At 54.5% G+C, this 17,768-nt stretch overlaps 1 gene segment (V, D, J or C); it reads right to left on the reverse strand.

Moving 5' to 3' along the window:
- Positions 1-9,039: 9,039 nt before the first annotated feature.
- On the reverse strand, positions 9,040-16,857 carry LOC126082135 (T cell receptor beta constant 1-like). The segment is given in 7 exon segments: positions 9,040-9,234; positions 9,468-9,574; positions 9,695-9,712; positions 9,849-10,247; positions 14,270-14,485; positions 14,775-14,853; positions 16,828-16,857. Coding segments are annotated over 7 exon segments (870 nt in total).
- Positions 16,858-17,768: the final 911 nt, after the last annotated feature.

Below are 17,768 nucleotides of genomic sequence, written 5' to 3' on the forward strand. Positions count from 1 at the left end.
GGAGTCAAGCCCCTTGGTTTTTGAGTTCAAATTTACTAGTCGTTACGACCTTGGGCTGGTGATTGGACCTCTCTGGCTCTCATTCTCCACGCCTGTAAACCCCCCCTTACTGGATTATGTGTCTTAAATGAGACGACATTTATAAAGTCCTACCGCAGGGTCTAAGGAGCCCTGGGGGTGCAGGGCGGCTAACTGAAAGGTCTGTCATCCCAACCCACCAGCCACTTCACAGCAGAATGCGGTGGCAGTCTGTTTCCATAAAGCTTATGGCCTCGGAAACCCTATGAGGCAGTTCTACTTTGTCCTTTGTTGTTGTTATTGTTAAGTGCTGTTGAGTCGGTTCCGACTCATAGAGACCTTCCATCCTCACAATCATTGCTTTGCTTTAGCTCATTGTTACAGCCACTGTGTCAATCCACCTCGTTGAGGGTCTTCCTCTTTTTCACTGACCCTCTACTTTACCAAGGATAATGTCCTTCTCCGGGGACTGATCCCTCCTGATAACATGTCCAAAGTATGTAAGATGTAGCCTTGCCAACCTTGCTTCTAAAGGCGTATTCTGGCTGTACTTGTCCTCCAGGGTGGCTATGAGTTGCAGTTGTCTCAGCGATGGCAACAACAACTCTAGGGTCTAACTTTCAATAGATGTTATTTTCTTCCCTTTTAGCTTTCAACATATTTTGATTACAGCTAACTCGAATGAAAGAATTATTTAAAAAAATTTAAAATTATAAGCTGCACAGTAATATTAATAAATGCTAAATATACTTGGATGGCAAATTCATGAAACTTGTGCCCTATGTGTGTCCCTAGCAGATATTGATAATCAATTGGTCTTTTCCAGCCTTAGAATCCTTCTCAACACAGAAGTGTTCCAGGCAATCTCTACTAGTCAATTGGATTTGGCAGGAGGGCCAAAACAGAGTTTTCTTTCCTGTAACATACTTTGAAAAGTTCTGGAAAATGTCACAAAGGAGATAGAATGCTATCTAGGTTTAGCTTTTTAGGAGGCTAGTATTCAGGTAATGCACTTGACTGCTAAAAAAAATTGTTGGAGGGTTAACTCCACCCAGAGGCACCTTGGAAGAAAAGCCTGGCAATCTACTTCCAAAAATTCAGTCATTGAAAACCCTGTAGAGCACAGTTCTACTCTGACACTCATGGTGTCACCATGAGTTTTTTTTTTTTTTTTTGATCAGCAAAATGGCATTGCTGGCAGGGGAGTCACTTTGAGTAGAAATGTCAAGGGCTCAGTGAGGGTTGTAAGGTCTGTAAACTGAGGAAAAGCCCAGGCCACTGTACAGGGAGCTGGGCCGACGGGAGCACTGACAGCTACGGAGAAGCTTGAAAACCATCTATACTCATTAACACAAGTTGGGATCCCCCGTGTGATCTGCCCCTCATCACACAGAAGAACCCTGTTTCCAGACAGCCTAGGACCTAGAAACCCAAAGTCATTGCTAATCCAGGGATGAAGGTCATCAGCCGGGGGTGGCAGACCCTGCCTGAATGTGTCATCTCTGGTTGAGAAGTCAGGATCTCGTTTGCTCCTTCCGGCCCTTGATGGCTGTGCTTTTCTGGGGGACCTGCCAGGCCCCACATCTCAGCTCTGGTTCTGCAGATGAAGCAGACCACCATTCTAACCCCCTCACCCCTTGGGCCCCCACGTGTCCACATATGGAAGACCCAGGGCCTAAGGCAGGCGGCCACCAGAACCAACTGCCCTCATGTCTCCCCCTTGGGACGCAGCCTCCCACGGGATTCATGGGGAGAGAACGTGGGGTCCAGACATGCAGCTTAAGGAGGAAGGGGAAGCCTTGGTTGGGAGGCTGGCGGCACTGAAACCTGGTGGTGGTGTGCTTTTGCCCAGGAGTAGGAGGGTTACAAGTGCTGAGCTGAGCTTGCTGCAGACCTTTGGGCTGACGCTGAGCAAGCTTGGGCTTCTGCAGTCCCCACGCCTCCTGGGGGTCCTGCCTCTCTGGGTGTCTCTTCCCTCCTGCATTTATGCTCTCCTCCCCTCAACTACAAGCAACAGAAAGTGCCCCTGGCCCAGACAGAGGGGCAGCCCAAGCGGCCAGCAGGCGAGCGTGGAGAAGCACAGTCAGGTTGGCGGTGGGTGGGGGAGTGGAGACCCGTTCTGACATCCTGGCCGCCCTGTTTTCAGCCTGGTGATGCTCTGGGGCTCCTTCCTGTGACTCATGAGCTCCTCCTGTTATGAGTGGAAGGAAATGAGGGCAAGCGTGCTGGGAGATAGGGGGCCGGTACCCAAGTGATGTAGGACCCGAAGGCACCCACCTGGGTTCCAGTGGTTAGGCAGCTGCCCTTCACCCCTCCTTTCCCTGCAGCAGTGCCCTCTGATCTCAGAGAGCACCTCCAGCACGGGTCATATCAGGGGTGGGGTGAGGCTGCAGGTGGGGCCAAGGCACCTACCCTCCCAGGGACCCTCTCCCCTCCCGCTGAGGTTCTGTCTTCACCTCCTGGGTGCTACCCAGGGGCCTGGGGAGAAAGAGCAGCGGTGGAGGGGGCAGGAAGCGGTGAGCGGGTGGGGGGATGAAGGCCTCCCAAATGTCAGACCGCATCCTGTTGTGACTCCCTAGAAGGCAGGTGGCTGCAGTTAGTGGGAGCTGATGGTGTCTCAGATAACAGCCCCAGCAAGGGTGCAGGCACCTCCTTTCCCCTCCCTCAAGTCTCCTGCAACCAGGAGGCCCAGCTGCACCTCCTCAGTCGTCCTGCCTTTGATGCCGGCCACTTTCATTCTGAGCACGATTTTCCTCTCACCCATGGCCCTGGGCCTCCTTCCTGGGAGCGTCGCCAGGGCCACTTGTTCATGTGGGACTGGAGTCTGCGATGCCCCTGGGTACTCGGTCTCCTCTGAGACCACATCACAGAGCTGCTGGAAAAGAGATGCATCGCGGATAGTCAGCTTTGGGTCCTTCTCTGTCCCTGCTATATGGCCCTGGGCAGACCATTTTTCTTCTCTGCCTTCTATGTCCTCCTCTGGGGAGTGAGAGGATTGGGGTAAATGGGTCCTCAGGAGCCTTCCAGCTCTGGGCTCAGGACCAGAGATGCAGAACCTTACAGGGGCAGAGCTCCACACCATGTGTTCCAGCAGCTCTGGGGCCTCAGACAGCACCTTGACAGATGATGGGTCATTTGCAGATACTGAGCTGTGATCTTGCTATGCATGTTATGACTCACTAGGATAAGGATAAAAAAAAAACAAAAAAAAACAAAACTCGTTGCCATCAACTCACTTCTGACTCATATTGACCATGTAGGGCAGGGTAGAACTGCCCCACAGGGTTTCCAAGGCTGTCATCTTTATGGAAACAGACTGCCCCATCTTTCTCCTGTGGAGTGGATGGTGGGTTCAAACCACTGGCCTTTCAGTTAGCAGCTGAGCGCTTTAACTACTGTACCACCAGGTCTTCTTTATAAGGATAAATAAGGTGAAATTATCCTACCTGAGCTGGCATGAGCCTGGGCACAAATAGTACAGTAACCCACAGAATTTGAATCTTGAGAAAACCAGACAGGGTGGAGAGATGAGCTGTGGCCATGTGAGAAACTTAACTGGCTTCCCAGGTGTCTGAGCCCAGGAAGGGGAGATGTGCTCACGGCAGAACCTGTGAAAAGAGGCCATGGTTTGGGTCAACAATGGTGTGATGTGGCTACGCAAAGTTGGAAATTTGCCTGAATGCGACCTATATACAAGCCAATAATAACAGGAGCTGAAAGTTCCCTCCGGCCCCGGGTAGCTCTGCAGCCATCTGGGGTGTGTTCTGCTCTGGACGCCATGCTTTAAGGGAGGTGGAGGGATACGAACATACACAAATGACTTCAGAAGAGAATGGCTGGCCTGAGGACAAAGGGAGTGTTCAAAACTGGGCCATATGAGAAAAAAACAAAACAAAACAAAACAAGAGAACTGGGGATGTTTAGCCTCAAGAGACCCCTCAAACTGATGATTATTATTATAAGAGCCAATATTTCCTGATGCTCTCCTGTGAGCTTTACATGTTGTGTGGATTAAATAACACAAGACCACCTTATGAAGTCAGGCTTGTTATGGTAGAGCCTGTTTTACAGAAAGGACAGCTGAGTCTCAGAGGTGGTCCCATAATTGTGCCCAAGGTCACACATCTGGCAAGAGGCAGAACTGAGGCTAGAACCCAGACCTCTGGTTCCACACGCCACATTGTTTATCACAATGGCCCCATTGTCCATGACACACTTCATCCATTCTGCAGACTCAAGCCTGTAGGCTTCTGTTCTGTCCCTTAGTGATTTGTAAATTCTTGCCTGAAGGTGGGCACTGACTGTCTAATGCAGGCTCTGCCAGGACTTCAATTACCACCCATGAGGGATGCTACAGTGAAGTTCATGGGTTCTTAAGAAGGCCTGCACTCTTCTCAGAGCAGCTCAGGGATAAGGTGGCCTGCCCAGCAGGGTCTCTGCCCCTGGGGAGCTCAAACCTGGCTGGAAGGGATTCATTCTCCCTTATGCTTCTTTAGCACCCAAAGTGCCCATGATTCTAAGATCCAGGGAGGATTGAGCTCCACTGTGGTACTGAGGGTGCAGAGAAGGGGTTTTGGTTGTGGGTAGGTGACATCATATCCAGGACCCTATTGGACCATTGAGGAGCCTGGTCTGAATGGGGTGAGGGCTGAGCCCACAGCAGCCCTGGAATGCAGGCCCCCAGTGGGAAGATCACTCTTCATGCTTGAGGAGGACAGCTGAGAAGTGTTGCAGAGCAAGCTGATGATACCTCTGGGGAGATAGTCCCAGGTGGGGCTCCTTTTTAGATCCTTGCAGCTCACAAATGCCATTCACTCAACTCTGGGTCTCCGTCTCCCCCAGGGCCTCCTGGGAGTCCAAGTGCTCCCAACGCAAGGAGAGAGATGGATGAGGAAGACACAGAGCTGGACTGGGCAGGGGGGATGGGGCAGTGAGCAGAGAACATGCTGTCCACTGGAGGGGATGACCCATGGCAGGACCAAGTACTGTCACATAACCTGAGGGAGAGGCAGAGAGGTAGGGTGTGCAAAGGAACCCAGGGGCACCAGATGAGCAAAAAAACAGCCTAAGAAGAGAAAGACTTCAAGCCAGGAGGGGAGGATACCCAACTGTAGACTGAGACTTTGTGCTTTGGCCTGCACAGGACAGTCAAATCCCATGATTAGGGGTCCTAAGGCCCAGAAATCACCTTTCTGGAAACTCTGGGAGCCTGCCACAAGTAATGATGATAGGCTGTAATTAATGCTGTTGGCACGTGGTGATCTTCTTATCCTGCATGGGGAGGGTGCAATGTAAGGTCTGCGGACATGGCAAATGAGCGCTTGGTGATGAAAGCTCACAACGAGGCCAGTGGAGGAGCAGGGGCTGATTACCCACAGGCCAGGGACGATGCTAAGGACTGACCTGGGTTTAGGCCACCCCATGATCCCCACAGCTCCTCCCAGCACCCCTACATAAACACACACACAGCTTCAGGAGAGGCTTCATGCCCATCCTCCACTCGCTTGTGCATACTGAGCATGTCGACCTCCCAGAGAGCAGTGAGGGGCTGAGGCTGGTCTGGCCCCTTCTCCCTGGGTCACGCAGAGGAGAACTAGGGGAAGGACGCATCAGGATCCATCTCCCTATCTCAGCCTCTCTTATTCTAAATCCTAGTATTCTTTCTTCTCTCTCTGACTCTTCCCCAGTTTCTCAGACTCTCTGAGATACATCCGGAAGAGAGAAAGTTCTTTGTCCCTTGGACAGCCCGGCAGTCCCTCTCCACCCTACCACCAGCCTCCTGCAACTGGCAACATGCATGGCAGGAGGAGGGGCTATAGGGTCTCTGGGGATACTGGTGCTGACATAAAGATTCTCCTGGGCAGGTGACAGTGATAGTGACCTCAGGGCCCTGACCAGGAAGTTCCCGTTATTACATGGCCAGCTGAATGCTCCCTTCCCCTCCTCAGGTCCGTATGAGTCTGTGAAGGGCATGGAGTTGGGGGGGGTCCCCCCCCGAGCACTGTCCCAGGAGTCCTGCTGTGACTGGTGGGGTCTGAGGACCAGACGATCTTCTAGGTTTTTCTAGGTCTCTGAGATAAGCTTGCTCCGTGCCTGCACTGTTTGCCCCTGTTCTGCCCTACAACTGCTCATGATTTCTTGATGGAGTGAAGCTAGGTCAGCCTTGAAGCTAAAACAGGTTGGTGGCCCAGAGGAATGGGGACTGTCTTTAGTGCCTCCCATTTCGGGCATCCCTCTCTACCCAGAAACTCCCTCTGAGCCCCCTATCTGGTGTGGCTGAGTGTCTGGGTTTGCTGTGTATTCTGGGCTATGTCTTCTTGTCCCGGCTTCCAGACTGGTTAGCACCCCTTTCGCTGTGGGTCATATCATACCCACTCTGAGCACCTTACATGTGACTCATCTCTGCTCTGCTTACCCAAGGAAGAACGCATGCATGTCAGGCCTTGGTCTAGAAGGATACGCTTGACTTCTGGACCAAGAGGCCAAGGCTGAGAGATGACCTCCCAGGGCCTGTGAGCGAATGTTGGGGCCATGTTGCTTGGGAGAGCTGTGAAGACAGCTGAAAATACGTGGAGAGGGGCCCTCTCAGGGTCAGGTAGGCTGTGGGTGGGGACTAGAGGCATTGGTAACCTTCTCAGCTCTATCATCTCCCCTTCCTGTCACCCTCCACTATAATCGCTTCCCCTTCAGATGAGACCACCCCTCCCCTCATCACTGTTGCAAACCCAAGGAAGTACACCGACCAGCAGCTCCCCCATGTCTGCCCACCACTACTACGGCCTGTGCTCCCGGCACTCCAAGAAGATGGTCGCTACTTCTACCCACCCTGCCCTTGCCTGATATCCCCATGTAGGATGTCAGCTCAGCAAACCCTCCCAGTCCTGTTCTCTCTGCCCTCCAGCACCCTTGTCCTGCCCACCTGAGGCACTTGCTGTCCCTTTAGCTGTCCACCCCCATCCTTCACAAGGCACTGCCTACAAAGCTCCAATGTGGAGGCTCAGTAGTGCCCTGCCTGTGCCTCCACTCTGTAAGACTGTGGAATCGAGGGCACTCCTTTTGTGGGTGCTGGTCTAGGGCCCAACATTTTTCCTCTTGGTCTCGGGACTTTTCTGGCCATCATTCCACAAGCAGATCAACCGCAGCAATGACAAATAAAAGGCCTTGCTGCCGTCTGGGGAGTCTGGGGGCAGCCGTGGCCACAGGCACTACATACTTGTGTGGATCTTCCCAGGCCTCAGGCTCTGTCTGACCCTTTCCTCGCCTTGGACGCTGCACACACAGGACTCACAGAGCCTGTTCTGGCTGTCACTGTGGGTCCTGCCCAGAGCCAGGTCAGCTGCTCTAGGGTCACCGTGTGCTGAGCAATCAGACTCAGGAAAGCTCACAGAGAACATGCAGGAGGAAAGAGCCTGGCCTGTGCAGCTAGCTTCATGACTGACTGGTCATTTGACCTGCGGGTGGACTCTTCCCCCAGTGCCTGCGTCTAGGGTCCTGCGTGTTAGTGGGTCACACACACCAGGCCTGGCTGAGTCTCCCAGTGTGGTGCCCTTTCTCACCTAATGTCCCTCCTCGACCACTTGATCATGGGCCCTCATGGTCCTACCCTTTTGTCTCTCTATCTCCTTCTTCCTCCCCTCAGGGTCCCTGAAGTAGTGTTACCGAACCCTAGAAGGTGGGTCCTTGTCCAGCACACTCAGACTTGGCACTGATCTAGACACCGGTCTTTGAGAAAGAGAAAGTAGCTTTATTGCAATGTGCAGAGCAAGGAGCGGGGAGGAAGTTCCTCAGATCCAGCTCCCCAAGCTACTGGGAAGCAGGACTTATATGTGATTTGGGCAGCAAGATGGCGGCTGTGCAGCAGTACTGGGAGGAGAAAATTCTAGAAGGTGACCAGGAAACAGGAGGTGATGTGGTTCTCTTTGGACCTCTTGCTTCAGAATGGGGTCTGGGTGATGATTTTCCTTCTGATTCATTCCTCTGTTGCTGCATCTTCTGTTGAAGTCAATCAGCAGTCACACCTGGCCCTTCTGTGCATGTGAGGTGGACCAACTCTGGCTTGGGCTTGTTTAAGGTAATTTATTGGCATTCCTAGGGTCAGGTTATAGTAGTGCTCCCCTCTCTCTGTAGCTTCTGACCATCACGAGAGCTTGGTCTCCAGCCAGCAGATCCACGGCCATGCGACACTGGGATGGCCTGGCTGTCCTGTGACACTGGGATGGCCTGGCTGTCCTGTGACACTGGGATGGTCTGGCTGTCCTGTAGAAGAACCCTCCCCTGCCCCTGCTTCACTTTCCCCCCAGGGCCTGGCTCGGGTGCCCTGCCTTGTGGGGGGATTCCTCCTCTCCAGACTTCACGTGTCCGTTTTCTCACCTCTGCACCCTCCTTAGGAGTTCCTAGGTGGTGCAATGGTTAATGCCCTCAACTGCTACCCTAAAGGTTGGTGGTTCAAACCCACCCAGAGGTGCTTTGGAAGAAAGGCCTGGTGATTTACTCTTTCTACTCTGACACTCATGAGGTCGCCATGGATCGGAGTCGATGGCAACTGGTTTAGGTTTTGTGTGTGTGTGTGTGCTCTGTTGAGGATTCTAACCCAGATAGACACACAGGGAGAGCTCAGTGCTAGTCCAATCCTAAATGATGAGCTGGAGGGGTGAGATGGGCATGGGGGACAACTAACTGCACCCTCAATGACACTTCTGTCTGAGCTGGAGAGATGCCCAGGAGTTCCAAAGTATGAGGCACCTGTCCCTATCCTGTGCTGGTTAGGTGAGGTTCACCTGTGTGCACCCCACTTCCTTGTTATGGGGCCTCCCATCCCAGCTCCCCTTTAGATAAACCCTATGCCTTGGGGGCCTGGATGGCTCAGTCTGGACACTGGGGTTTGGGGCCCCCAGTGGGAAGGATTCTAGGAGGCAGCTTTGGCCAGGGAGAAGGGTCCATCACGGCCCGAAGATGGTGTCTTCCTAAAAGCAGAAAGTGGTCAGAGGTTGGCAGCTCCCACAGAGGCCCCCGAGACACGGCCAGGCTACATGCCATTTTTATTGGTTCATCTCTGCAGAGAGGGGGCATGAGTCTGTGCAGGAAGGGAAGGGGGGTGGAGAGAGGACTCTCAGGGAGCACAAGGGGGCAGCGAGGAGGCTCAGGCAAGGGTGAGGGAAGGAGCTTCTCTGGAGGCACGTTTGGATGCTTTTTGTCTCAGGAGTCCTTTTTCTTGACCTGAGGAGAAGGGGCAGGGTCAGAGCCCCAGGGGCTGTGGGCAGTGTGGTTGCCAGGGACCTCCATTCTCTGATGGCATCTCTGCTCCAATCGCAGCCTATCTCCCCACCAGAGCCCCTCTGTCACTTTACTGAAGGGCTGTCAGGGCTGAGAGTAGGCTCTGAGGTCCCCCTGTACTTCCCGACAATCCCACTCCTCCCTCCAATAGCCCCCGCCCACCTCTGGCCCCTTACCATGGCCACCAGCACGAGGGCACTGACCAGCACAGCGTACAGGGCCGCCTTTCCCAGCAGGACCTCGTAGAGGACAGTGGCTGACAGGACCCCCTGCTGGTAGGACACTGGGGGGGGGGCAGCCTGTGAGCAGGTAGCTCTGGTCCCCACCCCCACCCCAGTGCCCCCAGGTTCCCCAGGTTCCATACACCGCACAGATGTGGGAGGTGCGGGGAGTGCTCACTTACCTGAGGTGAGGCCACAGTCTGAAAGAGAAGGGGGGATGGGTGAGAGGCTGTACTGTCTCAGGAGAGCAAAGCCTGTCAGCCTGCAGACCACCGAAGCCCAGGCCACAGCACCGGCCAGACCCAGCTGCCCTGTCCTTCCTGTCCTGTGTCTCACCTGCGTGGCCCCAGGCCTCGGCGCTGATGTTCTGGGTGACGGGCAGGGGCCCATTGTTTTCCTCGTCCCACTGGTCCTCGTCCTCGGCCGAGAGACCGTAGAACTGGACTTGGCAGCGGAAATGGTTGCGTGGGTTGTGCCAGAAGGCAGCCGACACTCTCAGGAGGCTGCTCATGCAGTATGTGGAGTCACTGACGCCAGTGCACCCCTTCTGGGGCTGTGGGTCCGTGCTGACCCCGCTGCGGGCCTCCTTGCCGTTCACCCACCAGCTCAGCTCCACGTGGTCAGGGTAGAAGTTGGTGGCCAGGCACACGAGGGTGGCCTTCTGGGTGCGAGAGATCTCCGCCTCTGAGGGTTCAAACACGGCCACCTTGGGTGGGGTCACCTTGCTCAGGTCGTCTGGAGGGAAGGAGGCAGGTCTGGTCAGAGAGCCATATGGGCTCTGGGGCAGGTAGAGGCCGTGTGTGTGTGTGTGCACAAGTGAGTATGTCCGTGTGTGTGTGTGTGTATCATGTGTGTGCATGTGTGTGATGTGTGTTCATAGGTTAGTGTCTGTGTGTATGTGTATGTATGTGTGTGTGAGAGTGTGGGAGTATGTGTATGTGTGAGTGTGAATGGGTGTTTACGTGTTAGTGTATGTGTGTGTATGTGTGTGTGTGTGAGGGGTGGGGTTGAGGTCACATCAAAGCACAGTGATGAGCAGTACCTCTGTCCTGGGATCCTGCCCTGTTCTTGCCCTCCCTTGTCCTCGCCCATCTTGTCCACATACCCCACGGACACACTCTGTCCACCTCCACTTCTCCCCAAAGTGGTATATGTCCAGCTCTGTCCCCAGGGACCCCTGCCTGGGGAGGGGTAACCTCCCCTTGTCTCAAACACAGGGATTCTACAACCCTGTTTGTCCCTTTGTCTCCTAACTTCATACTTTCCCTCCTAGCAAGCTTCCTAAATAAGCACTGGAGCTCATCAGAGCTACTAGTTGTCTGGACACAATTTTTGTCCAGGTGCCTCCTTTTTGGACTCCCTCAAGTCCACATCCATGGGGCCTCCTGTCTTGGTTGATTCCCTTCCTTGGGTCCTGGTCTCTGCCCAGTTTATCCTTTGTTTTCCATAGATTGTTTTCTGTTTCTGAGCAATTTTATTGCATTGGAGAGGTCTCTTCCTTACGAGCACACAGTCTGGCCTGGAATATGGAACAACACTGTTCTAAGGGACAATTCACATTTCTATGGGTGTGACCTCATCCAGGGCCAGCTTAGTGGGCTTGTGACCCCTGCAGTCCCACAGGACCCATCTCAGAGGCCCACCCTGGGTTCCAAGCTATGCTGCCACCATCTTGGATTTCTTGGTAATTTTCTAGCAAGCCCTCCCCCCACCCCCACACGTGTTCATTGTGAGCTGTGACTGCACTTTGTCAGGTCCTGCCTCCCCTCCAGTTAGCTTCCTCCCCACCCTGCTAGCTGCTGCTGTGCCTGCAGAGGTTTGCTGGCTGGCCCTGGGCCAAGGGTGTGCTCCACCTCTATCCACAGTCTTTGGCTCCATCCCTGTTTCTGCTCCCACCCTGGTCATTGCTCTCTGATCTCAAAGACCTGGCTCTGGAACCACCACCCTGCAGGGCTACCACAGAGCCTACTCCTTCAACCCCTGTCCTGGCATGTGCACAGTCCTTGCTGTAAAAATTAAAGACTTCCAAGGCCCTGAGTGCTTCTTCCCCAGATGTTTACTGATGGTGGGACAAACAGACGCAGGAGCCCCACCATACCCTGAAACCATCTGCCTGCTCCTCGGTTACCCTTCCACCTTTGGGTGTCCCTATGGGGCTGGGGCCTGACTCCATGGGCGGAGCTGTGGACACCAGCGGACTCCTACTGTATATACCCTGCTGGGCTGGACTAGCCCCAGACAACATTGAGAAGTTTTTCTTTCTCCTCCCAGCCCACCTCTCTCACACAAACATAGCCCTCCCTTCCATTTTTTTCTCCATTTTCCAAATCCTGCCCAACTTTGACACTGGGCTCATACCCCCCTCCCCTCCAGTGAAGGGGAAGGGAAGCACCCGGCTACAATAACCCACCAGTCACTGGACATGCCACATGCAGTAGACCGGGCACCCTAATCCCTACAGTGATAGTAAGTGGTAGTGCCGTTAATTATATTTCATAGTAGAGGGATCTGGAGTTCATGCAGATTAATTTGCCCAATGTCACTGAGCATGAAAGAGTGGGGGTGGGGACCCACGTTTGTTTGATTGCCAAGTCCTGGGGACTCCCAGAGCCCAGCATCCCCCTGAACCTGGCCCACTGTGTTCCAGCTCAGCCTGTTGCATCCAGCTTAGGGACCAGCTCCCACCAGGGATCAGGGTTGTTCCTGTGGTTGTTACCAGGGCCCTATCCTGGTGCTGTAGTCAAAGAATTAAGTCTCTTCTCTGGCCAGCGTCCTCATCACAGGTGATGTCTAAGCCCCTGCCCAGCTCTAATGTCCTCACACCCTCGTGAGACTGTCCTTACCACCCAGGCAGATGGTCTGCATTTTAATGTGGCTTTGGGACAAAGGGGCTCCTGTGTCATCTGGCCTGTTGAACTCTAGTACTTTATGCAAGGGTGGAGAGTCCAGGCAGGCGTATATCTATGAACACCCAAAAAACCCAGTGCCGTCGAGTTGATTCCGACTCATGGCGACCCTATAGGACAGAGTAGAACTGCCCCGTAGAGTTTCCAAGGAGCGCCTGGTGGACTCGAACTGCCGGCCCTTGGGTTAGCAGCTGTAGCACTTAACCACTATACCACCAGGGTTGAGATGAGTCGGAATCGACTCGACAGCAGTGGGTGGGTGGGTATATCTATGGGGAACCCAAAAACCAAACCCGTTGCCATTATGTAGATTCTGACTCATAGAGACCCTACAGGACATAGTAGAATTGCCCCATAGGGCTTCCAAGAAGCAGCTGCTGGATTCAAATTGCCAGCCTTTTGGTTAGCAGCTGGTTCCTAACCACTGTGGCACGGGACCCCTAAATTCACCCAGGGCCAGGCTGTTCCCCTGCTCTGGCCAACCCTGTCTTAGCTGATGTACACCCCACCCAGGCAATCTGGGCTGAGGAGGGGACCAAAGCCAAAGCCCAATGCTGTCAAGTTGATTCTGACTCATAGTGACCCTATAGGACAGAGTAGAACTGTCCTGCAGGGGTTCTAAGGCTGCAGTCTTAACAGAAGCAGACTGCCATGTCTTTCGCTAATGGCACTGCTGGTGGGTTCAAACTACCCATCTTTCGGTTAGCAGCTGAGCACTTAACGACTGCACCACCAGGAGAGGCAGGCAGAGGTTTTCAAATCTAATTTTAAACCCATACTTCTAAACCCTAAGTCCCCAAACTTGGGCTTGTTTGAGTCCTTCCTTCACTGACTCCTGTCTCTTTGGCCTTCCTACTCCACTCTTGCCCTTTGTCCTCATCCCTGTTCAAGGGTGCCCTCCCTCCCTCAATGACCCCTGTCTGTTGCCCTGGGGTGCTGGCTTTGCTGCTTTTGCCCCGGACCTGTCCCTGCTGTCCCTGTCTGTGAAGCAGTCACAGCCCCTCCTGCCCTTCCCCGGACCAGCTTTCCCTCCTCCATCCTGCTCTCCTGTCCAGCCACTCCTGGGGCCTCATGAATTCTTCCTTCCTTGCAGCTTACTCTGCCCCGAAGTTCCTTAGGAAAAAAGACCCTAAGCCACCCTTGCCCTAGTCTCCTTGACCTTGACCAGCCCTCCAAGTCGTTCCAGAATCCAGGGAGGGAGCAGGGGGAGGGGAAGCTGCAGAGCTGACCCCACAGATCGCCACCTTGGCCAGCCCCCTCCCAGCTTAACCCCGTGGGATGCGCAGGCTGGGGGAGGGGTTGGGTGCAGGATGGCCACAGGACCCCATCTCACCTGTGACTGTGAGCCTAGTACCTGGGCCGAAGTACCGCTCATAGGAGCACAGGGGCACAGCTCAGTGTGCAAACCTGCATGCAAACCTTCTCCCCCAAGCCCCTGCCGCAGCACCTCCCCTCCGCCCCAGCAGTCCCCACTCCGGTGATCCCAGCCCAGGTCTTCTATCCCCGAGGCAGGGGAAGGACCAGGGTGCCCTTACACAGGAGCGGCCCCCGGCCACTCTGCAGTCCCTCCCCGCCCCACCACTCAGCTGACTGCGGCCCCAGGTCATGCAGGGGCAGGGCGCAGCTGGGGCTCCCCGAAAGGCCATTCTTAGCGGCCCAATGCTCACCCAGCACGGTCAGCCGGGTGCCTCCGCCGAAGGTCTGGGTATCTGCTCACGGCTGTCCGACCCAGTGCAAAAACTTGGACAGGCCCTCGTCCACCCAGGGGCTGGAGGCTGAGGTCCCCACTGTCGCACCCCCTCCTCCCCGCCTTGGGCCCCCAGCCGCAGCCTGTTCGGCCGGTCCGCTCACCCAGCACGGTCAGCCGAGTGCCCAAGCCGAAGTACTGGGGTCTGTTCTCACAGTCTCGGGTCCCGGGACAAAAACTGGGCGTTGTCCCGGACTCGCCCCTGGTCTCCCCCGACCCCGCGCCGGACACCAGGGCCAGGCGGAGCTCCCCACGCAGCCCGGGAGGATCCGGTCTTTGCCCACCCGCTCGCGGAGCGCCGGGGACTTCCGGGCGCCTTCCTTACCCAACACAGTTAGCTTGGTCCCCTCTCCAAAATAGAGTGGTTCGTTGTTCACACAGCCCCGCAGCCCGCGGAGCAAACCGCCGCCCAGAGCAGCTCTTCTGCCCCAGCTCTCTGCCTGGAAGCCCCCGCCCAGGGCTGGGGCTCAGGGGTCCTCCAAGCTGAGCAGTCCCCCAACCTGGCGCGCTGTCTTACCTAGCACGGTGAGCCGGGTCCCCTGCCCGAAATGCTGCTCATTGTAACACAGTGGGAAGGGGCGCCAAGAATTCCTCCTCCCCCTACCGCACCGGCATTTCCCACAGCCTGGGGGCTACTCTTCCTCTTCCTTCTCTCCTTCAGGGGCTTCCCTTCTCCCTCTAGAATGAGCTGGACAGAGCCATGTGGCCATCCAGTGAGGTCACCCTCATTTGCAAGGAAAACCAGCTTGGCTTGGGGACAAGTGGCTGAACCTGAAGTCTGAGGGCACTGTGGGTCCTGGGGGCAGGGATGGGCTGGAGGTGCTCCAGGCTGACTGCCTTTTACTCCTTTGGACATTATCAGGAGGGATCAGTCCCTGAAGGAAGTCATGCTTGGTAGAAAAAAAAAAAAAAAATTTTTTTTTTTTGAGAGGGTCAGCAAAAAGAGGAAGATTCTCAATGAGATGGACTGACACAGTGGCTGCAGCAATGGGCTCAAGCATATTGATGGTACAGGATCAGGCAAGGTTTTCTTCTGTTATACCTAAGGTCCCTATGAGCCAGAATGGACTTGATGGCACCTAACAACATCTTCCTCAAGGGTTGTTATGAGCTGCTAATGAACACTGCGTCTTCTAGTGCTGGCTCAGGGGACAATTTTACTAGACAGGGTGGTGCTGATCCTACATTCACGCCTTGACCTGCACCTGAGGAGGGAGCGGTGGAGGCTGGCCTTTGTCCAGGGTGGGGCCAGCTCCAGGCCCCCAGCCAGTCCCCATCTGGGAGCTGCAGCCCCTGGGCTGGTGGGTTATTTCCCAGCCAGGGCTTTTTGTAAAAGCTCCCCCTTTAACCAAATCACCGTGCTGCCCCCAGTTGCCACAATGTTACACCCTGGGACAAAAATGCCCCCTCCCCCTCTACCGCAAGCACTGGGCAGACACAGGAAGCACAGGTGGTGGTGGCTGGTGTAACTGAGGGGCCAGGAAGACACGACTGAGGTGAATTTACAGTGGGAGGGGTTGGGGGACAGAGAGGCCCCTCCTGGCATGCACACCACCTGGAGGAGACCACCTCTGTCAGCAGGCCTCCTTGCTGGGACGGAGCCTATGCATGGTTCTCCAGTGCAGACTGGCATTTATAGAGGCAGGTGGGAGGGGCGGGGCGGGGAGGGCAGCTTGACAGCAATCCCATAGAGCAGGTAACAGCAACCTTCAGCTAAGGACAAACCTCCAGAAATCCCTGTGACTCCCCCCCCATTACTTTCTGAGCAAAGCCAGACTCTTATTCATTCATTCATTCACTCCACTATATCTGATGGACCCCTACTGTGTGCCCCGCCCGATGCTAGCTTTGGGGATTCCGGCTCATCCTCGGGGTGTCTTAGTCGTCTAGTACTGCTGTAACAGAAATACCACCGGTGGGTGGCTTTAACAAACCAAAACACATTCTCCCACAGTCCAGGAGGCTGGAAGTCCAAATTCAGGGCATCAGCTCCAGGCGAAGGCTTTCTCAGTCTGTAGGCTCTGGAGGAAGGTCCTTGTCATCAATCTTCCCCTGGACTAGGAGCTTCTCAGCGCAGGGACCCCAGACCTGGGGGCATGAGGTCCCCATCTCTCTCCACTGGCTTCTGTCTTTTACATCTCAAAAGAGATTGCTTTAAGACACAACCTAACCTTGTCGATTGAGTCCTGCTTCATTAACATAACTGCCTCTAGTCCCATCTCATTAACACCATAAGGGTAGGATTTGCACACCTAGGAAAGTCACATCAGGTGACAAAACCGTGGACAATCACACGATACTGGAAACCACACGTTTTGGGGGGACACAATTCAGTCCATGACAGGGGGGCACCCATTGCCTCTCCAGCCCCATTTGGGGCTCCTCCTACCTCTGAACCAGGCCCTAGTGGCACCTGGCTTTTTCTCTGAGGCTTTTGTTCATGCCTCTGACTGGCTGGACCCCTCTTCTGGGCGAGCTACTGAGACCCAGGCTTCCTTTGAAGTGCTTGTCACCATCTTGGACTCTCCCTTGTTTTCCCTGCCAGAAGTGGGGAGCTGGCCTCTGACTGTGTGTGTGTGTTTACTAGGTTCTACTTTACAGAGCAGTTTTAGGCATACAGAATGACTGTGCAGAAAGAACAGAGTTCCCCTGTGGCCCTTACCTCCTCATACAGGGCTTCTGTAACTGACATCTTGCATCCTTGTGGCTCAGTTGCTATAGCTGGTGACCCAATATGGCTACATTGTTATCAACTAAAGCCCATAGTATACCTCAGGGTTCCCTTTTCGTATTTACAGTCCTAAGGGTTTTGACAAATATATCATGTCATGTGTCCCCGTTACCGCATCCCACAGAATAATTTCACTGCCCTAAAAATGCCCCATGCGCCTCCTGGTCACCCCTCCCCCCTCCTCCTGAGCCCCTGGCAACCACTGATCTTTTCAGTGTCTCTACAGTTCTGTCTTGTCTGGAATTCTGACTGCGCTGTAAAGACAGCTAACTTCTATTTCACGGCTTCTGTCCATGCCTGTTCCCCCTATGAACAGGGAGACTTCTTGGGGACAGTGACTTGGATATCTTTGTGTTTTTGAAGGCCAGGGATAACACATTGTGGTGACTTGTGCTCAGTGGCTGTGTGTGTGTGTTTGTGGACATAAATGTATATATTTGAATGCATGTGAGCCCTGCAGTACCAAGGCAAGGCTGGGTGGTGGGGTCCTATGAGTGGAAGGGCAGGGGGCTACTTTGGCAAGGTCTCAGGGGTGCCTGCTCCTGAGGGAAGTCACCTTGGTTCACTCGCTTGTTCATTCATTTATTCAGAGATAATTTACGGAGTACTGGTGCTGAACCAAGGTTCTCTGCTCTATCCCGGGGTGGCTATGGTCAAAAGCACCCTGTTATCAAGGAGCTCACGGTTGAGTGGGGGTGTCAGGCAGGTAGGGAGATCAAGTCCACCACGTGTAATGAGGGTCGTGAAGGAGGCACGCACAGGGCATTGTGACAGCAAAACAAATGGGCATCTGGTCCAACCTTAGTGGGAAGGGGCAGAAAGGAAGGGCCAGGGGAGGCTCCTTGGAAGAAGGGTGTCTGAGCTGAGTCTGG

Source organism: Elephas maximus, chromosome 8, assembly GCF_024166365.1.
Source record: "Elephas maximus indicus isolate mEleMax1 chromosome 8, mEleMax1 primary haplotype, whole genome shotgun sequence".
Taxonomy (NCBI): Eukaryota; Metazoa; Chordata; class Mammalia; order Proboscidea; family Elephantidae; genus Elephas; species Elephas maximus.